The sequence below is a fragment of the Lampetra planeri genome, chromosome 82, assembly GCF_965212315.1.
Source record: "Lampetra planeri chromosome 82, kcLamPlan1.2.h2, whole genome shotgun sequence".
Taxonomy (NCBI): domain Eukaryota; kingdom Metazoa; phylum Chordata; class Hyperoartia; order Petromyzontiformes; family Petromyzontidae; genus Lampetra; species Lampetra planeri.
The window spans coordinates 4,310,798-4,335,902 of record NC_136186.1 but is presented as its reverse complement, the minus strand read 5'-3'; the positions used below and the strand labels follow the sequence as shown (position 1 = coordinate 4,335,902).

General features: G+C 44.0%; 2 protein-coding genes across 2 annotated transcripts in view; both read right to left on the bottom strand.

Annotated features, from left to right (window-relative positions):
• LOC144738394 (uncharacterized) overlaps positions 1 to 10,345 on the bottom strand; it is a 53,806-nt gene extending 43,461 nt beyond the window's left edge. The window contains 2 exon segments of the mRNA XM_078621429.1: positions 4,999 to 8,258; positions 9,794 to 10,345. Coding sequence (XP_078477555.1) covers positions 4,999 to 7,014 — 2,016 coding nt within the window. The 5' untranslated portion in view covers positions 7,015 to 8,258; positions 9,794 to 10,345.
• Positions 10,346 to 11,424: 1,079 nt separating this feature from the next.
• LOC144738393 (uncharacterized) overlaps positions 11,425 to 25,105 on the bottom strand; it is a 44,276-nt gene continuing 30,595 nt past the window's right edge. Inside the window, 2 exon segments of the mRNA XM_078621428.1 lie at positions 11,425 to 17,989; positions 18,106 to 18,332. Coding sequence (XP_078477554.1) covers positions 16,735 to 17,989; positions 18,106 to 18,332 — 1,482 coding nt within the window. The 3' untranslated portion in view covers positions 11,425 to 16,734.

Here is a 25,105-nt window from a genome sequence, read left to right as displayed (position 1 = left end):
GGTAGGAACGAATAACCAAAGAATATAAACATAATGTATTATTACACTTATTTAGCCAGGAAAGCCTCACTGAGTCTAAAGGTTTTTGTAGGGTCCTGCCAAGTGTTTGCAGTAGGGGGCGATGTTGCTACACCTAATAGGACGATACGAAGGGAGAGTTTGAGGCCTAGTTCTAGGCTTTAGGCCTAGCTGTAGGCTTTAGGCCGCTGTGAGTTAGTTTTTTAATTTAAATGTTTTAATTAAAAGCTATCTCAGGGAATTATAAGGGAATGTTACACTTGTTTAACCAGGAAAGCCTCATTAATTTAAATGTTTTAATTAAAAGCTATCTCAGGGAATTATAAGGGAATGTTACACTTGTTTAGCCAGGAAAGCCTCACTGAGTCTAAAGGTTTTTGTAGGGTCATGCCAAGTGTTTGCAGTAGGGGGCGATGTTGCTACACCTAATCGGACATCAGACGGACGGACGATATAATCTATTTTAGGCTGGTTCACTTCATTCCTACCAGTATCAGCCTGCTCAACGTACTCAATCTGTCATTTCAGGGGAGATCGACAACTATGTTCAATTCGGCAGATAAAGTGGCTTAATTCAAAGCAAAACTGGAATTATGGGGGCGACGAGTGAACATTGGAACTTTTGACATGTTTCAAACACTAGCAGAGATTTTGAAAGAGACTGAGCCAGGGCCTTTCTCCCAGCTGGTGCATTACAACCTATCTCAGCTTTTAAAAGAGTTTGAGCATTACTTCCCAACCACAAAAGACCCCCGAACTGGGAAGGAATGGACCCGCGACCCATTTGTGAATAAGCCAGGTGAATCGACTTTGTGCTAGAAGAGGATCAACTGCTTGAGATCGCAAATGAAGGTGGCCTTAAAAATATGTTTGAGACTTAAAATCTCGACACGTTCTGGATTAAAGTCAAGGCGGAATATCCTGAGATTGCCACAAAAGCACTGAAAAGCCTGCTTCCATTTCCAACGTCCTATCTTTGTGAAGCAGGGTTTTCTGCAGTGACAGCAACCAAAACGAGATTATGGAGTAGACTGGACATAAGCAACACACTTCGGGTCTCACCGTCTCCCATCACCCCCAGATGGGACCATCTCGTTACAGGAAAACAAGCTCAGGGCCCCCACTGATTCTGCATTATGGTGAGTTGTATAATTATTTCATATTACAATGTAATAATATAAATAAAGTGCACAGCAAATAACAGGACCCTGCGGGGTGGGCTGGTAGGAATAATACTTAGTACCGGTACAGGGATATCGACCGGGTATAGAGGAGTTAAAGAAAAAATTACTGTATTCTAGTGTAACGTTAATTAAAAGTGTTTGTTTTGACAAGAAACGCTGTGAGATTTAAAGAGCCCCCAACACCCCCCTCAACACCACGCCTCCCACCAGCCCTCACCACCCCCCCACCACCCCCCACCACCACCCAACCCCACCACCACCACCCCCCACCACCACCTTCTGCACTAGGCCTCGCGAAGCCTCCCGCACTAGGTCTCGCGAAGCCTGCCGCACTAGGCCTCGCGAAGCCTGCTGCACTAGGCCTCGCGAAGCCTTCTCTGCAGTAGACTTAGCGAAGCCTTCTGCACTAGGCCTCGCGAAGCCTCTGCAGTAGGCCTCGCGAAGCCTTCTCTGCAGTAGGCCTCGCGAAGCCTTCTCTGCAGTAGGCCTCACGATGCCTTCTCTGCAGTAGGCCTCGCGATGCCTTCTCTGCAGTAGGCCTCGCGAAGCCTGCCGCACTAGGCCTCGCGAAGCCTGCCGCACTAGGCCTCGCGAAGCCTTCTCTGCAGTAGACCTAGCGAAGCCTTCTGCACTAGGCCTCGCGAAGCCTTCTCTGCAGTAGGGCTCGCGAAGCCTTCCCTGCAGTAGGCCTCGCGAAGCCTTCTCTGCAGTAGGCCTCGCGAAGCCTGCTCTGCAGTAGGCCTCGCGATGCCTTCTCTGCAGTAGGCCTCGCGAAGCCTGCAGCACTAGGCCTCGCGAAGCCTTCTCTGCAGTAGACCTAGCGAAGCCTTCTGCACTAGGCATCGCGAAGCCTTCTCTGCAGTAGGCCTCGCGAAGCCTTCCCTGCAGTAGGCCTCGCGAAGCCTTCTCTGCAGTATGCCTCGCGATGCCTTTTCCGCAGTAGGCCTGGCAAAGCCTGCCGCACTAGGCCTCGCGAAGCCTGCCGCACTAGGCCTCACGCCGTGCTTTTCTTGCACAAATAAGGCGATTAAATGTATCTCGTCTGTGTTAATAAATGTTTCTTGTCTCTGTGTTAAAAAAACGTGCTGCGTTTCAGTAAAGTATTTTTTTTTAAAAACGTGCTGCGTTTCAGTAAAGTAAATTTGAAGCGAAGTTTAAAGTTTCGCCGTGAGGCGCCGGAAGCGACGGCCATCTTGTTTATTTCACAGATCGCAGGGGGAGCGGGCGGCCATCTTGTCGGACAGGGTCATGCCAAGTGTTTGCAGTAGGGGGCGATGTTGATACATGGACGGACAGACGGACGGACACATTAATCTATTGGTGGTCTGGTCCACTTCGTTCCTACCAGTATATTGCGCTTGAATCATCATGAAGCCATCCCCCCCCCCCCCCCCCGCTGGTACGTTAAAACATTGTCTTCTTACTAATTGTGATAATACAAAGATTCTCACTTTAACTTTAACTGATTATGTTTTAGTGTAATTCTATCAGGTCTCAGAATTCAGATCTCGCCGAAGGATACAGTTCTTATAATTAAGGTCATTATGCATGAACTTAGAAAGAAACTACTCAGGCACTTCTGTGTTAAGCAACTTTAATTTCTAAACAAAAACATAACACTCTAATATGCGAACTCTTATGCTTGGAATTGTCAACACAGTACTCCTGGAGGTGTGCTCCTCATTGATCCGTACATTTAACCTTCAATGATTACGTTGTTAAACTGGGTAATAGAGCAATCGGTTAATTCCTCAGATTAACGCGAGCATAGGAAAAAGTCCTTAAAAATAAATGTGACGATATTCATACGAACGACAATAAAGAAACATGTCCCGAATGCAAAAGTATACCTCAATTAATTCATTTGTAGATTATGTAATGAACTAAATGTCTTGGAACAATGGTGTGCCTGCTTCAGCAAATGCTTATCAATTGGCTAAGGATTCAATAAATTCACGGGCAAGATTCTGTGATCAAAATAAAGATTTCAACACAACACTCTCCTTGTGAGTGTGTGGATTCGTAACTTAAGTTTCTAAACGTTAATGTTCGTCAATGAATTCATAGGCACAGTTAAAATTAAAAAAAAGAACGACTAAAATACTTCTCAACGACCGTATCCACGTGACTCAATGGGCAGCAATGTTATTCATTACCAACTAATAGTTGACGCACTCTTATCATTAATCTTCTCATTATTAGTCCCGGTATGTGCGGTATGTGTGTGTTTGGTGGTTTTGTCTCTGATCAATTCTTTGCGTCAAGCAGACGCTGGGTGATACGTGGCGAGTATGTGAGTGTGGGGGAGGGTCATACACACAGCCTCGCTCTCTCTCGCTCGGCGGCAGCTGGAGCTGCTGCCCACTGCTGGATGAAGAGTCGGCACGACGCTCGCCATCGGCGGTGCGCGATGATTCCGTCGTCAGATAGCGCCCGCAGCTCGTCTGCTGGTCGCCGTTCCTCACTCTTGTCTTGGTTCACAGCTGGTGCTGGTCGGTGTGTGTGGGTTGAACCCACGGCGCTCTCCTCTTCCTCACGGGCGGCTGGTCAGGCTATTTCCCCTGCTGGATGAGCTGAGTCGGCACGATGCTTGTCTTTGAAGGTGCTCGACAGCGCTCCCCGCTTGTCTGCTGGCAGCTGACACCCTTGCTCGATGGCGCTGCTGCGCTCTCTCTCCGGCTCCGTGCTCTCTGGCGATGCCTGGTTGCGCGTGCAGCTGGTTCTCTGCGATGCTGGTTTGGTCGATGCTTGGGCTTCCACCCTTTATCCCAGTTGATTGCTCGTCGTTGCTCGTCACTCTATCTCTCGGGCTGCAGCTGCTCGTGGGAGCTGGTACTCAGTGTAGAACAACTTTGAGCGATACTTCTTCTGTCAGCCCCGAGCTCGTACTCGGTGACCTATTGCTACTCGGCAAGCCTCTTCATCCTTGGTTGATTCACCCCAGAGCTTGCTGCTTGCAGTAAGTCAACTCTTTGTGTTGATTTCATAGACTCGTGGCTTCTGCTGGTGCAGCTCGTTGACGATGTGCCAGTCACGGGGGCAGGTTCCCCGGAGCCTGCCGATCGCAGCTGCTCGTGGGAGCTGGAACTCACGCTCAAAACTTGTACATTTTATTTGCACACCTCTTGAACAACTGTGAAAGCTTAGTACAATACAATTTATCGCAATCCTTGACTTTGCAAGCGACTCAAAACATCAGGATAAATGTAGAATAAAACTCTCAGCGATACTCTGTCGGTCCATGTCGAACTCAGCACCGACAATCACTTCGCCTCTCTTCTCTGCGAGACACAACACCCATTGTTGATCTCGAGGCGATGTCCCGGAGTCTGCCCGTCGCAGTACTCTCTGTCGCTTATAGTCTTCTGTAACTCGCAGTAGTCTCGATGTATGGGTCGTGCCTCTGTTTTTACGTGAAATTCTCTCCCCTCGGATCGCCGTGTGGTTAGTCATAGGACACAACATATGCATTGTCTTTGAAACTGATTGGTCCACACCAAAGACAGCTTTATTTCGAGCCTAGTATCAAACGGTGTTAATCCAGAGGACGCCAATAGGCATGCTCTTTGAGTGTTTGTGATGAGATGATAACAAACTCCGAGTTGCTGAGGCAATTAAGCAAGCACCATATAAATGATAATATTAGTTAGAGATCTACCCAACCCACAGGTCCGCAAATAATGACCGCTTTTACTCTGCAGGTTGAAACTAGGAATGGAATGTTCAACTTCACGTTCTTTTCATTAAAGGCCTTTGACAAATGTGAATATATTGCAGCTTCATTGTCTCAAGCTTACACATCTACAGGTTCTCCATTTGACTTTGTATTGTCTAAGAAGTCCACCCACACCTCCACTTCCACAAACTGCTGGGAGTTGCCTCGCTCTGCCTCACAGTCAGAATTCTCCTCCTGCTTCACGTTGCATCCATTGATGTGAAGGTCCGATTTTGGAGTTGAATGTTCATCTTCACATTTTACCTTCACTTCTTCGCTCTTCACTGTCACTTCTTCGCTCTTCACCGTCGCCTCTTCAAATTTCACCTTCGCCTCTTCAAATGTCACCTTGATACATGTCATAGTGTCCAAGCTGGAATTTACTTCTGGTTCTTTTTTCAGGAGGGATGGGCTCATTGCAGCACTTTGACTTTCACAAGTCGATTTCAGACTACACTCCTTGGGGGTCTTCTGATGCCAGTGTGTTCTCTGGTGTGTATTAAGCTGTGTTGACTGTGCAAACGCCTTCCCGCACAAAGTGCATTTGAAGGGTTTCTCTGCGTGTATTCTCTGGTGTATTTTAAGATTAGACGAACTTGAAAATGCCTTCCCACACACAGTGCACTTAAAGGGTTTCTCTCCTGTGTGCGTTCTCTGGTGCATTTTAAGATTTGATGAATATGAAAATGCCATCTCACACACACCGCACTTGAAGGGGTTCTCTCCTTTGTGCGATCTCTGGTGGATTTTAAGATTAGATGAACTTGAAAATGCCATCTCACACACACTGCACTTAAAGGGTTTCTCTCCTGTGTGCGTTCTCTGGTGCATTTTAAGATTTGATGAATATGAAAATGCCATCTCACACACACCGCACTTGAAGGGGTTCTCTCCTTTGTGCGATCTCTGGTGGATTTTAAGATTAGATGAACTTGAAAATGCCATCTCACACACACTGCACTTGAAGGGTTTCTCTCCTGTGTGTATTCTCTGGTGTATTTTAAGATAAGACGAACTGGAAAATGCCTTCCCACACACACTGCACTTAAAGGGTTTCTCTCCTGTGTGCGTTCTCTGGTGCATTTTAAGATAAAATGAACATGAAAATGCCTTACAACACACACTGCACTTGAAGGGTTTCTCTCCTGTGTGTGTTCTCTGGTGTATTTTAAGATAAAATGAACTTGAAAATGCCTTCTCACACACACTGCACTTGAAGGGGTTCTCTCCCGTCTGTGTTCTCTGGTGTATTTTAAGATTTGATGAATGTGAAAATGCCATCTCACACACACTGCACTTGAAGGGGTTCTCTACTTTGTGCGTTCTCTGGTGGATTTTAAGATAATATAAACTTGAAAATGCCTTCCCACACATAGTGCACTTGAAGGGTTTCTCTCCTGTGTGTGTTCTCTGGTGTATTTTAACATAATATGAACTTGAAAATGCCTTCCCACACACACTGCACTTAAAGGGTTTCTCTCCTGTGTGCGTTCTCTGGTGCTTTTTAAGATTTGCTGACTGTAAAAATGCCATCTCACACACACTGCACTTAAAGGGTTTCTCTCCTGTGTGTGTTTTCTGGTGGATTTTAAGATTAGATGACTGTGAAAATGCCATCTCACACACACTGCACTTGAAGGGTTTCTCTCCTGTGTGTGTTCTCTGGTGTCTTTTAAGATGAGATGAACTTGAAAATGCCTTCCCACACAAAGGGCACTTGAAGGGTTTCTCTCCTGTGTGAGTTCTCTGGTGTTTTTTAATAGCAGATGAATTTGAAAATGCCTTCCCACACACAGTGCACTTGAAGGGTTTCTCTCCTGTGTGTGTTCTCTGGTGTTTTTTAAGATTAAATGAACTTGAAATTGCCTTCCCACACACAGTGCACTTGAAGAGTTTCTCTCCTGTGTGTGTTCTCTGGTGTTTTTTAAGAGCAGATGAATCTGAAAATGCCTTCCCACACACAGTGCACTTGAAGGGTTTCTCTCCCGTTGGAGATCTCTGGTCCTGTGTAAAATTTCCAGTAGAATCCATGCTGTTTGCATACTGGTCCCATTGTTGTCTTTGTCTACCGAGCCGCGCTGAGTGCCTTTGCTCCATCCGACCAATTCTGCAGAGGAAGCATCAGAAGAAGCATCAGCTGCAGACAGAAAAAAATGTCCACACCATTTTCATCAGTATCGAGGCACAGAGGAATGAATATATACACAGTCACACATGACTTACACGTCTATATTTATTCATATATTCAGGATTATCCCCAATTCATCACACCGGCTGTTAAGGCACACAATGAGAGAGCAAAAGGTTATAAATATGCCTGGAAGAACTAGTATCTTCAAAATAAATGTTAACCCAAAACACCAAGCACACAATTTCGGCAGCCTGGCTGCAAAAGTAGTATTTATACAAGCAAAATTCAGCTCATATAGTAAAGGCTTTTGGGAATAATGCTATTTGTATTATGCAGAAATGCAAAAATAAATGTTCAATCGCAACTTTAGAGGTGTGAAGCCAGGCTCAGATTTGCTTGAATGAACAGATATAACTTCAGCAGCATGTGCTGTTAATTTCCTGATTCCATTCTTCCAAAAATTTCCAGAGGGAAACTAAAATAAACTATTGCTTTGATGTAACCTCCATGTTCAATAGTTAATATAATTTACTGCAAATACAAACTTGACACAGTCACACACTGGCATGGTAAAAAGTGGTGGTGTGTCCAGAACCATGCCTGGCCGCCTTCATCTGTTCAGTATTGACGCTTCCTCCCTTCATCATCTAATTAATTTAAGATCAATCAACATAGCAGAGGCCCACAAGCAGTTGAGCTTTCACTTATCAATCATGTTTGATGTCGGTGATAATCAAACTAATTGCACCACAGCTCCCCACAAAGATAAACTCTTAAATACACATACATTCCACATGCATCATTAACATATATAAACAAAATACACCATTCATGACGAATTGCAAGTCACCTTATCTCAGTGCTAATGCCATGATAGGTGCAATTTAAGGCCATGTAAGTGTGGATTCCTTGTCAGCAGGTAATGGGAATGATCCAGGTGTCAAGGGATGACTGGCAGATGAACCAGCTGTGCTCCCCACTGTCTTGCTGGGTTTTAGGAACCCAGCGTACCACATATTCATGATGGCATTGCTCTTCCGACCTCATCGTTGTTGCAGATATATATTAACTGCCCTGCAGCATACCTCACGGACCTCCTTCACAGAGGCCAATCTTGACACTGCCGGCACCAGTCATTGGCAGGTCCGATCACCTCTATATCCTCCAATCTCTTCTCTGGTCAATGCCATGCCTGTCCAGCCCCTAATATCTGGACAAACAAAAGATGCTTGAGCATGCAGTGTCTGGGAATGCGGGATTCATGACCAAACAAATGCAGCCTCGCCTGCGAAAGAGACTCAAGATTATATTCTATATTGACATCTTCAGGATCTGTAAGCTTCTAATACAAAATAAGCCTGGTTGGATAGAGGATGAATCATAGGGAGGACAGCCTTCATGGTATAAGCCAGCAGAGATGGTAATTTAAATAAGTTCATATTCTGAATCCACATAGTAATATCTGTGGCCAAGAAGAATCACAGCTTCATTCGTTAGTTTCTAAAATGCTTTTTCTGGTGAGGGTCGCGGTGGCAGCATGCTGAGAAGGGCAGTCCAGGCCTCCTTTTCCCTGGCGATAGACTCTAGCTCATCCTGGGGAATTCCCAGGCATTCCCAGGCCAGCCGAGCGACATAGTCCCGCCAGCGTGTCCTGGGCCAGCCCTGGGGTCTTCGACCCAGTGGGACGTGTCTGGTAGAGATCCAGGGGAAGTCTATTGGGGGGCATCCTTACATATATTCTATATTGATATCACCGCTAGAGGCAGGCAATCAGGTGTGAAAAACAGCAAGAACATTTTCAAGAATTTTCCAAAAATTTCTTGCTGTTTTTCACACCTAAAGTCATGTAGAAGAAAAACAATAAAAAAACTAAAAAAATTCTCACGACGTTACGACTGCAACACGAGCAATCAGGTGTGAATTAACACAGCAAGAAAATTTTCCAAAAATTTCCAAAAAAGTCTTGCTGTTTTTCACACCTAGCCACGTAGAAGAAAAACAATGAAATAAAAAAATTCTCACGACGTTTCGACTGCTACACGAGCAATCATCGTCAGGTGTGAAAAACACGGCAAGAAAATTATCGAAAATTTTCAAAAAAATTCTTGCTGTTTTTCACACCGAAAGTCACGGAGAAGAAAAACAATAAAATAAAAAATAAAATAAAAATTCTCACGTTTCGACTGCAACACGAGCAATCATCGTCAGCTGTGAAAAACACAGCAAGACCATTTTCAAAAGTTTAGAAAAAATTTTATGCTGTTTTTCACACCTAAAGTCGTGTAGAAGAAAAACAATAAAATAAAAATATAAAAATTCTCACGTTTCGACTGCAACACGAGCAATCATCGTCCGGTGTGAAATCCACAGCAAGAAATTGTTTTACTTTATTATTTCCCTTCTACGTGACTTTACCGAAAGAACCAAGAATATCTTAACACCTGCTTTGTTGCCAAAAAAGGGGGAAAACCTCTTCTTATATGTTGCTACTGGCAAAGGAGGTCCCATGAAGTAGTGAGCCAGATGAAGACGAATTAAACTTAAGCAGAGGATTAAAGCAAATGCAATCAGGCGAGGGCAGGAGGCAAGGCCCCGCGTGGCTAGGTCCCGCGTTGTAATGTTCCAACCTGGACATCGATTCCAGACTCGCTGCTACTCAATTGATATCCCTACGAGAGACGGAGAGAGGCTCTACCTGGGTAAACAACAACTACCACAACAACCACCACGATGTTAACTTCTCACCTCGGATCTGTAAGAGCGCGCGCGGTGCAGCAGCTTCCCGCTATAAAGTGACGTCACGCGGCAGCAAGCGGTGACATGACGTCACTGGCGGGCTTGAACACAATCCCCTCCCCCAACGAGCGGCGCTGTAATTGAATAACTTATGTTAATGAGACGGGCACATGTGCAGAGATGAGGCGTGGATGCTGAAGCCGTCGCAATGAACGAGCGACGGTATTTATGAATAAATTATGTTAATTAACCGCCAGTTGATATTTTCTGTTTCATTTATTAGGTACTCGCGGGAAGCACCCGGCGTTGCCCGGGGGAAACATTTCTTGAAAAACTTCTCAAAAAACGTTACAAAATAACATATACAAATGAAAAAAAAATGTATTAGATGATTATCTCATTAATTAAAATTTAAATAAAACCCAAGGCGCGGTGGAAAAAAAACTTACGCTCGAACGTCAAGATTCGATTCTTTAGATCGCGCAAAGCAATCGAAGGTTGTAGATTTCTTTAGAATCGGCCTATTCCCGTTTAATCGATACCAGAAACGCTCAGCAGATATCGATTCTCGCCACACACTTCATGGTCATCCCCCCCCCCCCCCCTAAAATACAAAAGGGCATTTTTATAATTTGTGCATGGTGTACATTTTGTAAAGAACCCACATGGCAAATTTCAAGTTTGTTGCATGTCAGGAAGTACGCTAAACATTTTGAACAGACAACCCATTCATAAATTTCCTTTTATATATAGAAGACTAGCTTGACGACCCGGCTTCGCCCGGGACTTGGATTCACCACGCCTGGCCGCCTTTGTCTCCCCAGTGGCGATGTTCACACAGACCACATCAGTTACTCGTTTGAGGCTGAGTCGACTTAGGGGAAGCCCAGGACCAGTAAAAATAATCGTGGTGGCCGTGAGCGGGAATCGAACTCGGGTCGCCGGGTTCGTAGCGCAGCGCGCTCACCACACATCATCTCTAAAAGACAGAAGTGAGATGGCTTTCTAAAAGTAGATCACTGGCCAGAGTTTTTGAGTTGCGACAGCCACTCCAGAGATATATTTTAGAAAAACAGTCACCACTGGCAGCACATTTCAGTGACACCGAATGGGTCGCAAAACTTGCTCGCTTATGTGACATATTCAGCCTGCTCAACGTACTCAATCTGTCATTTCAGGGGAGATCGACAACTCGGTTCAATTCGGCAGATAACGTGGCTGCATTCAAAGCAGAGGTCGCAACCGGGTACCCGATACCTGTACCCTTCCCGATACCCGGCTACCCGTACCCGGCCGGGGACGGGTACCCATTTGCGACCCTGGTGCGGCCGGGTACGGGTAGGCCGTGAGTCACTGGTGAGTAACTTTCGATTTATTTTATTTTTATTATTTTATTACTTCCCTTCTAAGTGACTTTACCGAAAGAACCAAGAAGATGGTGAGTAACTGTTTGTCACTCATTTCCCAACGTCTTGTCTCTTCTCACAATTCAAGTTCCTAGAACAGGGGTGGGCAAACTTTTTCACTCGCGGGCCACTATGGGTTCTAAAATTTGACTGAGGGGCCGGGCCAGGAACAGATGGATGGAGTGTTTGTGTGAACTAATATAAATGACATGTAAAAATCATTACATGAAAGGATTTGGCCTTTAACAGGTAGCAATGCATTTATTTGCAAGGAAATTTAACAAATTGCACGAACATGAACAATACAAAAACATGTCGTAACGTGACTGATGAAACATCATGAAAACATCTGAGGCCTGCGCCCAAACCAATGACCTCACTTGAACGTCTTTATTATCTACATTAACAGGTTAGAGCAGCCACGCAGGCTGTGTGATGGGGATTTGGTTTCAACCTCGCTGCAGCAACAGATCATCAGTTTCAGTGGGAACAGTGTTGTTGATCTCCCATTTTTGCCAGTGCATTCAAGTCTGGAGGTATTTTGGTTGTGGCAATTCTCAGGATAGATCTGAGGTGCTGATCCGTTAACTTTGATCTGTGACGGGCTTTGTTGGCGTTCATGACGCTGAATGTCTTCTCACACACATAAGTCGAGCCAAACAAAGTCAGTATCTTCTGTGCAGTCCTCCGGAGGTTTGGAAACGTGGCTCTGTTAAGTGTCATTCAGCTTAACAGAGTTGAACTTCTCCTTTAGGACGGAGTCAGACTGAAGATCTATCAGTTCCAACTGCAGATCCTGTGGTGCTGTTTCAGAGTCTTGTGACACGGGACAGGACACCAGCTGAAGTGACTGTTCAATGTTTTCAAAATCAGAGAAACTATGGCAGAATTCTCCGTACCAGTCCTCAAGAGATTTGCTGTATTTTTTTGGGTTTCGCGGTGCCTCTTCCTGCATGGAAAGTATGGGGAAATGAGCGAAAGATTTGTTCACAATTTGTCCAGAGAACAAAGTGAGCTTGGATTTGACAGCTTTCACATGTTTGTACATGTCGTGAACAAACTGATCTTTCCCCTGCAGTTTCACATTCAGCTCATTCAAGTGTGAAAATGTGTCCACAGCAAACGCAAAGTCACTATGCCAGTTCTTGTCCCTTAGCTCAGGGAATTCGTCAGATTTCCCCATCAACTCCAAAAATGCGATGATGTCCTCTTTCAGCTCCCACACTCGTTGTAACACTTTCCCCAAATTTAACCAGCGGACACGAGAGTAAGTCCTGATGATCCGCATCAGTTTCCTCCAGGAATGTAATAAACTGATGGTGCTGAAGTCCCCTTGCTCGTATAAAGTTTACAAGTTTTACGACTGGATTCACGACATGATTTAGCTGCAATAGACTTACACAGGGATTCCTGATGGATGATGCAGTGAAGGAAAATAAGATCCTGGACAGGGTTTTCCTCTTTCACTTTATCCTGGATTCTTTTCAGCAGCCCAACATTTTTTTCAATTAAATTTGGCGATCCATCCGTCGTGACATTGACAAGTTTACTCCGAGGTAGCGTCATTCTTTCCATGACAACAGATACCTGGTTATACAAGTCCTCTCCCGCGTTGTTCCTTTCAGGGACTCCATGGTCAAAAACTCCTCTGCTATTGCAAAACTGTCGTCAATGCCTCGGATAAAAATGAGGAGCTGAGCAGTGTATTTTACGTCCGTACTTTCATCCAGTGCTAGTGAATATAATTCAAAGGAATCAGACTTTTTGTTTAATTGACTGGCTATATTTTTATCAATCAGTTCCACACGGCGAGTCATAGTCCTGCGTGATAAACTGACTTTTTCAAATTTGCTTTTGATCTCCGGACACAAGATGTCTGCTCTCTGTACCATGTACTATTTTACAAACTTGCCTTCGGAGAAAGTGGTAATGAGTGGTAATGTTGGTGAGAAGAAGTTTTCAAAGAAAATTTAAATCTAAGTAAAGAAGGAAATTATTGAAAAGTTTGTATAATTAATGATTTTTCAAACTTTAATTATGTATTCTGTGCTTAAAACTCTTTAAAAAAACGGTGGGGTCTGGAACGGACTCGTGACATTCGGAGAGAACTCGGAGTTAAGTTTTGTTCAATTACATAAAGTGCGCCATCTAATGGGGGAATTACAGGAAGAAGGTAACATTTAATTTAATAATATTTGGACAAGTTCGGCGGGCCGGATTAAAAAGCCCAACGGGCGGTATACACCCCGCGGGCCGTACTTTGCCCATGTCTGTCCTAGAATCAACCCACCCGCGCCTGCAACATGGCCTCATCCCAGAGGTCGCAATCGGGTACCCGTACCCAACCCGATACCCGTACCCTACCCGTACCTGGCCGGGTACGGGTACCCTTTTGCGACCCTGGTGCGGCCGGGTACGGGCAAGGAATCAAAACCCGTTTGCGACCTCTGATTCAAAACCAAACTGGAATTATAGGGGCGACGAGTGAACATTGGAACTTTTGACATGTTTCAAACACTAGCAGAGATTTTGAAAGAGACTGAGCCAGGGCCTTTCTCCCAGCTGGTGCATTAAAACCTATCTCAGCTTTTAAAAGAGTTTGAGCATTACTTCCCAACCACAAAAGACCCCCGAACTTGGAAGGAATGGACCAGCGACCCATTTGTGAATAAGCCAGGTGAATCGACCTTGTCTGTGCTAGAAGAGGATCAACTGCTTGAGATCGCAAATGAAGGTGGCCTTAAAAGTATGTTTGAGACAACTTCAAATCTCGATACGTTCTGGAATAAAGTCAAGGAGGAATATCCTGAGATTGCCACAAAAGCACTGAAAAGCCTGCTTCCATTTCCAACGTCCTGTCTTTGTGAAGCAGGGTTTTCTGCAGTGACAGCAACAAAAACGAGATAATGGAGTAGACTGGACATAAGCAACACACTTCAGGTGTCACGGTCTCCCATCACCCCCAGATGGGACCATCTAGTTAGAGGAAAATAAGCTCAGGGCTCCCACTGATTCTGCATTATGGTGAGTTTTATCATTATTTCATATTACAATGTAAAAATATAAATAAAGTGCACAATAAATATAATGCGCTTGAATCATCATGAAACCATCCCCCCCCCCAGTCCGTGAATAAATTGTCTTCTTACTAATTGTGATAATACAAAGATTCTCGCTTTAACTTTTACTGATTATGTTTTAGTGTAATTCTATCAGGTCTTAGAATTCAGATCTCGCCGAAGGATACATCTCTTAAAATTAAGATCATTATGCATGAACTTAGGAAGGAACCACTCAGACACTTCTGTGTTAAGCAACTTTAATTTCTAAACAAAAATATAACACTCTAATATGCAAACTCTTATGCTTGGAATTGCCACAGTACTCCTGGAGATGTGCTCATTGATCCGTACATTTAACCCTCAATGATTACGTTGCTAAACTAGGTAACAGAGCAATCAGTTCATTCCTCAGAGTAATGCGAGCATAGGAAAAAGTCCTTTAAAATAATGTGACGATATTCATGCGAACGGCAATAAAGAAACATGTCCCGAATGCAAAAGTAGACCTCAATGAATTCATTGGTAGATTATGTAATTAACTAAACGTCTTGGAACAATGGTGTGCGGCAGTGTGCCTGCTTCAGCAAATGCTTATCAATTGGCTAAGGCTTCAATAAATTCGTGGGCAAGACTCTGTGATCAAAAGAAAGATTTCAACACAATAGTCTCCCTGTGTGTGGATTCGTAACGTAGGTTTCTAAACGTTTAGTTTCGTTAATGAATTCATCGGTACAGTTAAAATTAACAAAAAGAACGACTAAAATACTTCTCAAAGACCGTATCCACGTGACTCAATGGGCAGCAATGTTCTTCATTATCAGCTAAGAGTTGACGCACTCTTATGATTATTCTTCTCATTATTAGTCCCGGTATGTGCGGTATGTGTGTTTGGTGGTTTTGTCTCCTTGATCAATTCTTAGCGTCAAGCAGACGCTGGGTGATACGTGGCGAGTATTTGAGTGTGGGGGAGGGTCATACACACAGCTTCCTCGCTCTCTCTCGCTCGGCGGCAGCTGGAGCTGCTGCCCACTGCTGGATGAGGAGTCGGCACGACGCTCGCCGTCAGCGGTGCGCGATGATTCCGTCGTCAGATAGCGCCCGCAGCTCGTCTGCTGGTCGCCGTTCCTCACTCTTGTCTTGGTTCACAGCTGGTGCTGGTCGGTGTGTGTGGGTCGAACCCACGGCGCTCTCCTCTTCCTCACGGGCGGCTGGTCAGGCTCTTTCCCCTGCTGGATGAGCTGAGTCGGCACGATGCTTGTCTTTAAAGGTGCTCGACAGCGCTCGCCGCTCGTCCGCTAGCAGGTGACACCCTTGCTCGGTGGCGCTGCTGCGCTCTCTCTCCGGCTCCGTGCTCTCTGGCGATGCCTGGATGCGCGTGCAGCTGGTTCTCTGCGATGCTGGCTTGGTCGATGCTTGGGCTTCCACCCTTTCTCCCGGTTGATTGCTCGTCGTTGCTCGTCACTCTATCTCTCGGGCTGCAGCTGCTCGTGGGAGCTGGCACTCAGTGTTGAATAACTTTGAGCGATACTTCTTCTGTCAGCGCCGAGCTCGTACTCGGTAACCCATTGCTACTCGGCGAGCCTCTTCATCCTTGATTGATTGCAGAGTCGCACCCCAGAGCTTGCTGCTTGCATTAAGTCAACTCCTTGCGTTGATTTCATAGACTCGTGGCTTCTGCTGGTGCAGCTCGTTGAGGATGTGCCAGTCACGGGGGCAGGTTCCCCGGAGCCTGCCGATCGCAGCTGCACGTGGGAGCTGGAACTCACTCTCAAAACTTGTAAATTGTATTCGCACACTTCTTGAACAACTGTGAAAGCTTAGTACAATACAAATTATCGCAATCCTTGACTTTGCAAGCGACTCAAAACATCAGGATAAATGTAGAATAAAACTCTCAACGATACTCTGTCAGTCCATGCCGAACTCAGCACCGAGCATCACCTCGCCCCTCTTCTCTGCGAGACACAATACCCATTGTTGATCTCGAGGCCATGCCCCGGAGTCTGCCCGTCACAGTACTCTCTGTCGCTTGTGTCTTCTGTAACTTGCAGTAGTCTCGATGTATGGGTTGTCTCTGTCTTTACGTGAATTCTCTCCCCTCGGATCACTGTGTGGTTAGTCATAGGACGCAACATATGCATTGTCTTTGAAACTGATTGGTCCACACCAGAGACAGCTTTCTTTTGAGCCTAGTATGAAACGGTGTTAATCCAGAGGACGCCAAAAGGCATGCTCTTCGAGAGTTTGTGATGAGATATGATACAAAACTCAGAGTTGCTGATAATATTATTATAACATAGTGAATGATTGGAAGTTTATTGGCTCTCGCTCCTAGTTAGAGATCTACCCAACCCACAGGTCCGCAAATACTGACCGCTCTTACTCTGCAGGTTGAACCTAGGAATGGAGTGTTCAACTTCACGTTTTTTTCATTAAATGCCTATGACAAATGTGAATCTATTGTAGCTTCATTGTCTCAAGCTTACACATCTACAGGTTCTCCATTTGACTTTGTATTGTGTAAGAAGTCCACCCACACCTCCACTTCCACAAACTGCTGGGAGTTGCCTCGCTCTGCCTCACAGTCAGAATTCTCCTCCTGCTTCACGTTGCATCCATTGATGTGAAGGTCCGATTTTGGAGTTGAATGTTCATCTTCACATGTTACCTTCACTTCTTCGCTCTTCACTATCACCTCTTCACATTTCACCTTCGCCTCTGCAAATTTCACCTTGATACATTTCATAGTGTCCAAGCTGGAATTTACTTCTGGTTCTTTTTTCAGGAGGGATGGGCTCATTGCAGCACTTTGACTTTCACAAGTTGATTTCAGACTACACTCCTTGGGGGTCTTCTGATGCCTGTGTGTTCTCTGGTGTGTATTAAGCTGTGTTGACTGTGCAAACGCCTTCCCGCACAGAGTGCACTTGAAGGGTTTCTCTCCTGTGTGTGTTCTCTGGTGGATCTGAAAACCTGATGACCATGTAAATGCCTTCTCACACACAGTGCACTTGAAGGGTTTCTCTCCTGTGTGTGTTCTCTGGTGTTTTTTAAGATTTGATGAACTTGAAAATGCTTTCTCACACACACTGCACTTGAAGGGGTTCTCTCCTGTGTGTGTTCTCTGGTGTTCTTTAAGATTTGATGAACTTAAAAATGCCTTCCCACACACAGTGCACTTGAAGGGTTTCTCTCCTGTGTGCGTTCTCTGGTGGATTTTAAGACTACATGAATGTGAAAATGCCATCTCACACACACTGCACTTGAAGGGTTTATCTCCTGTGTGTGTTCTCTGGTGCTTTTTAAGACTAGATGACAGTGAAAATGCCATCTCACACATACTGCACTTGAAGGGTTTATCTCCTGTGTGTGTTCTCTGGTGTATTTTAAGATCAGATGAACTTGAAAATGCCTTCCCACACACAATGCACTTGAAGGCTTTCTTTCCTGTGTGTGTTCTCTGGTGTTGTTTAAGAAAAGATGAATCTGAAAATGCATTCCCACACACACTACACGTGAAGGGTTTCTCTCCTGTGTGTGTTCTCTGGTGTATTTTAAGATAAGATGAATCTTTAAATGCCTTCCCACAGACAGTGCACTTGAAGGGTTTCTCTCCCGTTGGAGATCTCTGGTCCTGTGTAAAATTTCCAGTACAATCCATGCTGTTTGCATACTGGTCCCATTGTTGTCTTTTTCTCCCGAGCCGCGCTGAGTGCCTTTGCTCCATCAGACCAATTCTGCAGAGGAAGCATCAGAAGAAGCATTAGCTGCAGACAGAAAAAAATGTCCACACCATCTTCATGAGTATCGAGGCAAAGAGGAATGAATATATACACAGTCACACATGACTTACACGTCTATATTTATCCATATCTTCAAGATTATCCCCAATTCATCACACGGGCTGTTAAGGCACACAAAGAGAGGGCAAAAGGTTATAAATATGTCTGGAAGCCCTACTATCTTCAAAATAAATGTTAACCCAAAACACCAAGCACACAATTTCGGCTGCCTGGCTGCAAAAGTAGTATTTATAAAAGCAAAATTCAGCTCATATAGTAAAGGCTTTTGGGAATAATGCTATTTGTATTATGCAGAAATGCAAAAATAAATGTTCAATCGCAACTTTAGAGGTGTGAAGCCAGGCTCAGATTTGCTTGAATGCTTGGATGAACAGATCTAACTTCAGCAGCATGTGCTGTTAATTTCCTGTTTCCATTCTTCCAAAAAATTCCAGAGGGAAACTAAAATAAATGATTGCTTCGATTTAACCTCCATGTTGAATAGTTCATATAATTTACTGCAAATACAAACTTGACACAGTCACACACTGGCATGGTAAAAAGTGGTGTGTCCAGAACCATGCCTGGCCGCCTTCATCTGCTCAGTATTGACGCTTCCTCCCTTCATCATCTAATTAATTTAAGATCAATCAACATAGCAGAGGCCCACAAGCAGTTGAGCTTTCACTTATCAATCATATTTGATGTCGGTGATAATCAAACTAATTGTTGAGTTCATAATGCAGTGAAATAACTGCACCACAGCTCCCCACAAAGATAAACTCTTAAATACACATACATTCCACATGCATCATTAACATATATAAACAAAATACACCATTCATGACGAATTGCAAGTCACCTTATCCCAGTGCTAATGCCATGATAGGTGCAATTTAAGGCCATGTAAGTGTGGATTCCTTGTCAGCAGGTAATGGGAATGATCCAGGTGTCAAGGGATGACTGGCAGATGAACCAGCTGTGCTCCCCACTGTCTTGCTGGGTTTTAGGAACCCAGCGTACCACGTATTCATGATGGCATTGCTCTTCCGACCTCATCGTTGTTGCAGAGAAAATATCTATTAACTGCCCTGCAGCATACCTCACGGACCTCCTTCACAGAGGCCAATCTTGACACTGCCGGCACCAGTCATTGGCAGGTCCGATCACCTCTACATCCTCCAATCTCTTCTCTGGTCAATGCCATGCCTGTTCAGCCCCTAATATCTGGACAAACAAAAGATGCTTGAGCATGCAGTGTCTGGGAATGCGGGATTCATGACCAAACAAATGCAGCCTCGCTTGCAAAAGAGACTCACAATTATATTCTATATTGACATCTTCAGGATCTGTAAGCTTCTAATACAAAATAAGTCTGGTTGGATAGAGGATGAATCATAGGCAGGGCAGCCTTCATGGTATAAGCCAGCAGAGATGGTAATTTAAATAAGTTCATATTCTGAATCCACATAGTAATATCTGTGGCCAAGAAGAATCACAGCTTTTACTAATAGGGTTTTTCCCCTTTTTTTTTCTGGCAACAAAACTGACACCTTTTGCAAGGAATCATGTCTACATTAACCACAATACCTGCAGTCAAATGCAAACAAAAAACAACACTCTGGTAATTTATGCATTGTCTTTGAAACTGATTGGTCCACACCAGAGACAGCTTTCTTTGGAGCCTCGTCTCATATGGTGTTCGACCAGATGACGCCAAAAGGCGCACAGTTCAAGACAACGCACTACCAGAGTAATGAGGGCTCGGGGTGAGCAGCTACATCATGGGACCTCTTTTGCCAGTACCAAAATATACTAATAGGGTTTTTCCCCTTTTTTTTTCTGGCAACAAAACTGACACCTTTTGCAAGGAATCATGTCTACATTAACCACAATACCTGCAGTCAAATGCAAACAAAAAACAACACTCTGGTAATTTATGCATTGTCTTTGAAACTGATTGGTCCACACCAGAGACAGCTTTCTTTGGAGCCTCGTCTCATATGGTGTTCGACCAGATGACGCCAAAAGGCGCACAGTTTAAGACAACGCACTACCAGAGTAATGAGGGCTCGGGGTGAGCAGCTACATCATGGGACCTCTTTTGCCAGTACCAAAATATACTAATAGGGTTTTTCCCCTTTTTTTTTTCTTTTTTTTTTCTGGCAACAAAACTGACACCTTTTGCAAGGAATCATGTCTACATTAACCACAATACCTGCAGTCAAATGCAAACAAAAAACAACACTCTGGTAATTTATGCATTGTCTTTGAAACTGATTGGTCCACACCAGAGACAGCTTTCTTTGGAGCCTCGTTTCATATGGTGTTCGACCAGATGACGCCAAAAGGCGCACAGTTCAAGACAACGCACTACCAGAGTAATGAGGGCTCGGGGTGAGCAGCTACATCATGGGACCTCTTTTGCCAGTACCAAAATATACTAATAGGGTTTTTCCCCTTTTTATTTTTTTTTCTGGCAACAAAACTGACACCTTTTGCAAGGAATCATGTCTACATTAACCACAATACCTGCAGTCAAATGCAAACAAAAAACAACACTCTGGTAATTTATGCATTGTCTTTGAAACAAAAAAAAAGGGGAAAAACCCTATTAGTATATTTTGGTACTGGCAAAAGAGGTCCCATGATGTAGCTGCTCACCCCGAGTCCTCATTACTCTGGTAGTACGTTGTCTTGAACTATGCGCCTTTTGGCGTCATCTGGTCGAACACCATATGAGACGAGGCTCCAAAGAAAGCTGTCTCTGGTGTGGACCAATCAGTTTCAAAGACAATGCATAAATTACCAGAGTGTTGTTTTTTGTTTGCATTTGACTGCAGTTATTGTGGTTAATGTAGACATGATTCCTTGCAAAAGGTGTCAGTTTTGTTGCCAGAAAAAAAAGGGGAAAAACCCTATTAGTATATTTTGGTACTGGCAAAAGAGGTCCCATGAAATCACAGCTTTATTCGTTAGTTTCTAAAATGCTTGTCCTGGTGAGGGTCGCGGTGGCAGCATGCTGAGAAGGGCAGTCCAGGCCTCCCTTTCCCTGGCGACAGACTCTAGCTCATCCTGGGGAATTCCCAAGCATTCCCAGGCCAGCCGAGCAACATAGTCCCGCCAGCGTGTCCTGGGCCAGCCCTGGGGTCTTCGACCCAGTGGGACGTGTCTGGTAGAGATCCAGGGGAAGTCTATTGGGGGGCATCCTTACATATATTCTATATTGATATCACCGCTAGAGGCAGGCAATCAGGTGTGAAAAACAGCAAGAAAATTTTAAAGAATTTTCCAAAAATTTCTTGCTGTTTTTCACACCTAAAGTTATGTAGAAGAAAAACAATAAAAAAACTAAAAAAATTCTCACGACGTTACGACTGCAACACGAGCAATCAGGTGTGAATTAACACAGCAAGAAAATTTTCCAAAAATTTCCAAAAAATTCTTGCTGTTTTTCACACCTAGCCACGTAGAAGAAAAACAATAAAATACAAAAAATTCTCACGACGTTTCGATTGCAACACGAGCAATCATCGTCAGGTGTGAAAAACACGGCAAGAAAATTTTCAAAAAATTTCTTGCTGTTTTTCACACCTAAAGTCACGGAGAAGAAAAACAATAAAATAAAAAATAAAATAAAAATTATCACGACGTTTCGACTGCAACACGAGCAATCATCGTCAGGTGTGAAATCCACAGCAAGAAATTGTTTTACTTTATTATTTCCCTTCTACGTGACTTTACCGAAAGAACCAAGAATATCTTAACACCTGTTTCAGTTGCCAGAAAAGGGGAAAAACCTCTTCTTATATCTTGCTACTGGCAAAGGAGGTCCCATGAAGTAGTGAGCCAGATGAAGACGAATTAAACTTAAGCAGAGGATTAAAGCAAATGCAATCAGGCGAGGGCAGGAGGCAAGGCCCCGCGTGGCTAGGCCCCGCGTTGTAATGTTCCAACCTGTACATCGATTCCATACTCGCTGCTACTCAATTGATATCCCTACGAGAGAGAGACGGAGAGAGGCTATACCTGGGTAAACAACAACAACCACCACGACAAGAACAACCACGATGTTAACTTCTCACCTTGGATCTGTAAGAGCGCGCGCGGTGCATGAGCTTCCCGCTATAAAGTGACGTCACGCGGCAGCAAGCGGTGACATGACGTCACTAGAGCGCTTGAAAACACAATCCCCTCCCCCAACGAGCGGCGGTGTAACTGAATAAATTATGTTAATGAGACGGTCTCATGTGTAGTGATGAGGCGTGGATGTTGAACTTGTCGCAATGAAATAGCGATATTTATGAATAAATTATGTTAATTAACCGCCAGTTGATAGTTTCAGTTTCATTTATTAGGTACTAGCGGGAAGCACCCGGCGTTGCCCGGGGGAAACATTTATTGAAAAACTTCTCAAAAAACTTAAAAACATAACATATACAAATGAAAAAAAAATTTGATTTTCATCTTATTCATAAAATTAATACAAATCTTTATTATTTTTTATAAATTTTAATAAAACCCAACGCGCGGTGGAAAATAAACTTGCGGCTCGCCCGTCAAGATTTGATTCTTTAGATAGCGCAAAGGAATCGATGGTTGTAAATGTATTTAGAATCGGCTTATTCAGTTTGATCGATACCACAAACGCTCCGCAGATATCGATTTTCGCCACACACTTCATGGTCATTCCCCCCCCCCCAAAATACAAATGTTTATTTTTTTTTATCATTTTTGCATGGTGTACATTTTGCAAAGTACCACATGGAAAATTTCAAGTTTGTTGCATGTCGGGAAGTACGCTAAACATTTTGAACAGACAACACATTCACAAATTTTCCTTTCATATATAGAAGACTAGCTTGACTACCCAGCTTCGCCCGGGACTTGGATTCACCACGCCCGGCCGCCTTTGTCTCCCCAGTGGCAATGTTCACACACCACATCAGAAACTCGTTTGAGGCTGAGTCGACCTAGGGGAAGCCCAGGACCAGTAAAAATAATCGTTGTGGCCATGAGCGGGAATCAAACTCGGGTCGCCGGGTTCGGAGCGCAGCACGCTCACCACACATCATCTCTAAAACACAGAAGTGAGATGGCTTTCCAAAGGTAGATCACTGGCCAGAGTTTTTGAGTTGCGAGAGCCACTCCAGAGATATCTTTTAAAAAAACAGTCACCACTGGCAGCACATTTCAGTGACACAGAATGGGTCGCAAAACTTGCTCACTTGTGTGACATTCAGCCTGCTCAACGTACTCAATGTGTCATTTCAGGGGAGATCGACAACTCTTTTTAATTCGGCAGATAAAGTGGCTGCATTCAAAGCCAAACTGGAATTATGGGGGCGACGAGTGAACATTGGAACTTTTGACATATTTCAAACACTAGCAGAGATTTTGAAAGAGACTGAGCCAGGGCCTTTCTCCTAGCTGGTGCATTAAAACCTATCTCAGCTTTTAAAAGAGTTTGAACATTACTTCCCAACCACAAAAGACCCCCGAACTGGGAAGGAATGGACCCGCGACCCATTTGTGAATAAGCCAGGTGAATCGACTTTATCTGTGCTAGAAGAGGATCAACTGCTTGAGATCGCAAATGGTGGCCTTAAAAGTATGTTTGAGACAACTTCAAATCTCGATACGTTCTGGATTAAAGTCAAGGCGGGATATCCTGATATTGTTACAAAAGCACTGAAAAGCCTGCTTCCATTTCCAACATCATATCTTTGTGAAGCAGGGTTTTCTGCAGTGACAGCAACCAAAACGAGTTCATGGAGTAGACTGGACATAGGCAACACGTATCAGGTGTCACCGTCTCCCATCACCCCCAGATGGGACCATCTAGTTACAGGAAAACAAGCTCAGGGCTCCCACTGATTCTGCATTATGGTGAGTTGTATAATTATTTCATATTACAATGTAATAAAAATGTAAATAAAGTGCACAATAAATATATTGCGTTTGAATCATCATGAAACCATCCCCCCCCCCCCCCTGTTGTATATGTTGGGTGTGAAAATTTTGATGTGTTGTATGCGTGCGTGGGTGAAATTATTATGTTGTATATGTGGGTTATGAATATTCAGTGAAAATAATAATAATCAATCGAAATTTGGCCAAAGGTGTAATTATCCGGAAATACTTTAATCCATGTAATTACGCACATTTAATTATGCCAATTCGAGAGGTAATTGTAGTAATTATGCGAGTGGGTGTAATTATGATAATGCAAGTCGTTATGATAACCAGACTCCGCCTCGGTGACGAGGGTGGGTTATCGATCGAAATAAGGCAATTAATCGTATGCAGTTATGCAGGTGTGGTGTAAGTATACAAGATTAACTTAGATTAACTCGGCCTCGTTGTCTAGGTTCGTCTCATTCTCGCTTATTTAGGTCCCCGGTTCGCCCCGTTATCGCTTTAACATTTACTGAGTATGTGTTAGTGTGTTTATTAAGGTCACCAAGTTCAGATCTCAACGCAGAAGCAGATCTTATGCATAGTTCAGGAAAGAATCACACAACCACTTCTGTATTAATCAATTTATTACTAATTCAACCTCAACTATGATATAGTATGCGAACTCTCAATCCCGGAACGTCAACACGGCATCAATACAGTATCATCAATGATTGTCTGATTTCACTTGACAACGGCACATGGATCCCGCGTAACGCGATGGTTGTTAGTGAGAGAGAGTCGTTAAAACATGCAAATACTATGCTAAGAAAACCTTAACGTTAATGAATGATTATACTTGAAAGATTATACGGCGATAAAACACAATCAAAAACAGTTATTATTCTTAAAGGCACCAATCTCAACAGATACATCGGCAGGTTATCTGACAACAGAATGCTCGGAGTAAAGGCCTGCAACGGCGCTCCTTTTCCGAAGATCTGCTGGGAATTTAAGCGATTAAGAGTACAGTCCACTAAATATTAAAGATAATACTCTTATAAATGACGGATGGCCATCACTCGGTCTCGAGTTTTTCTTCACAGCCACGGATGGCTTATGGGTTCGAGTGGGTTTGAGTGGTAAGAGTTGTCTTCAATAGTCAGTGTTCGG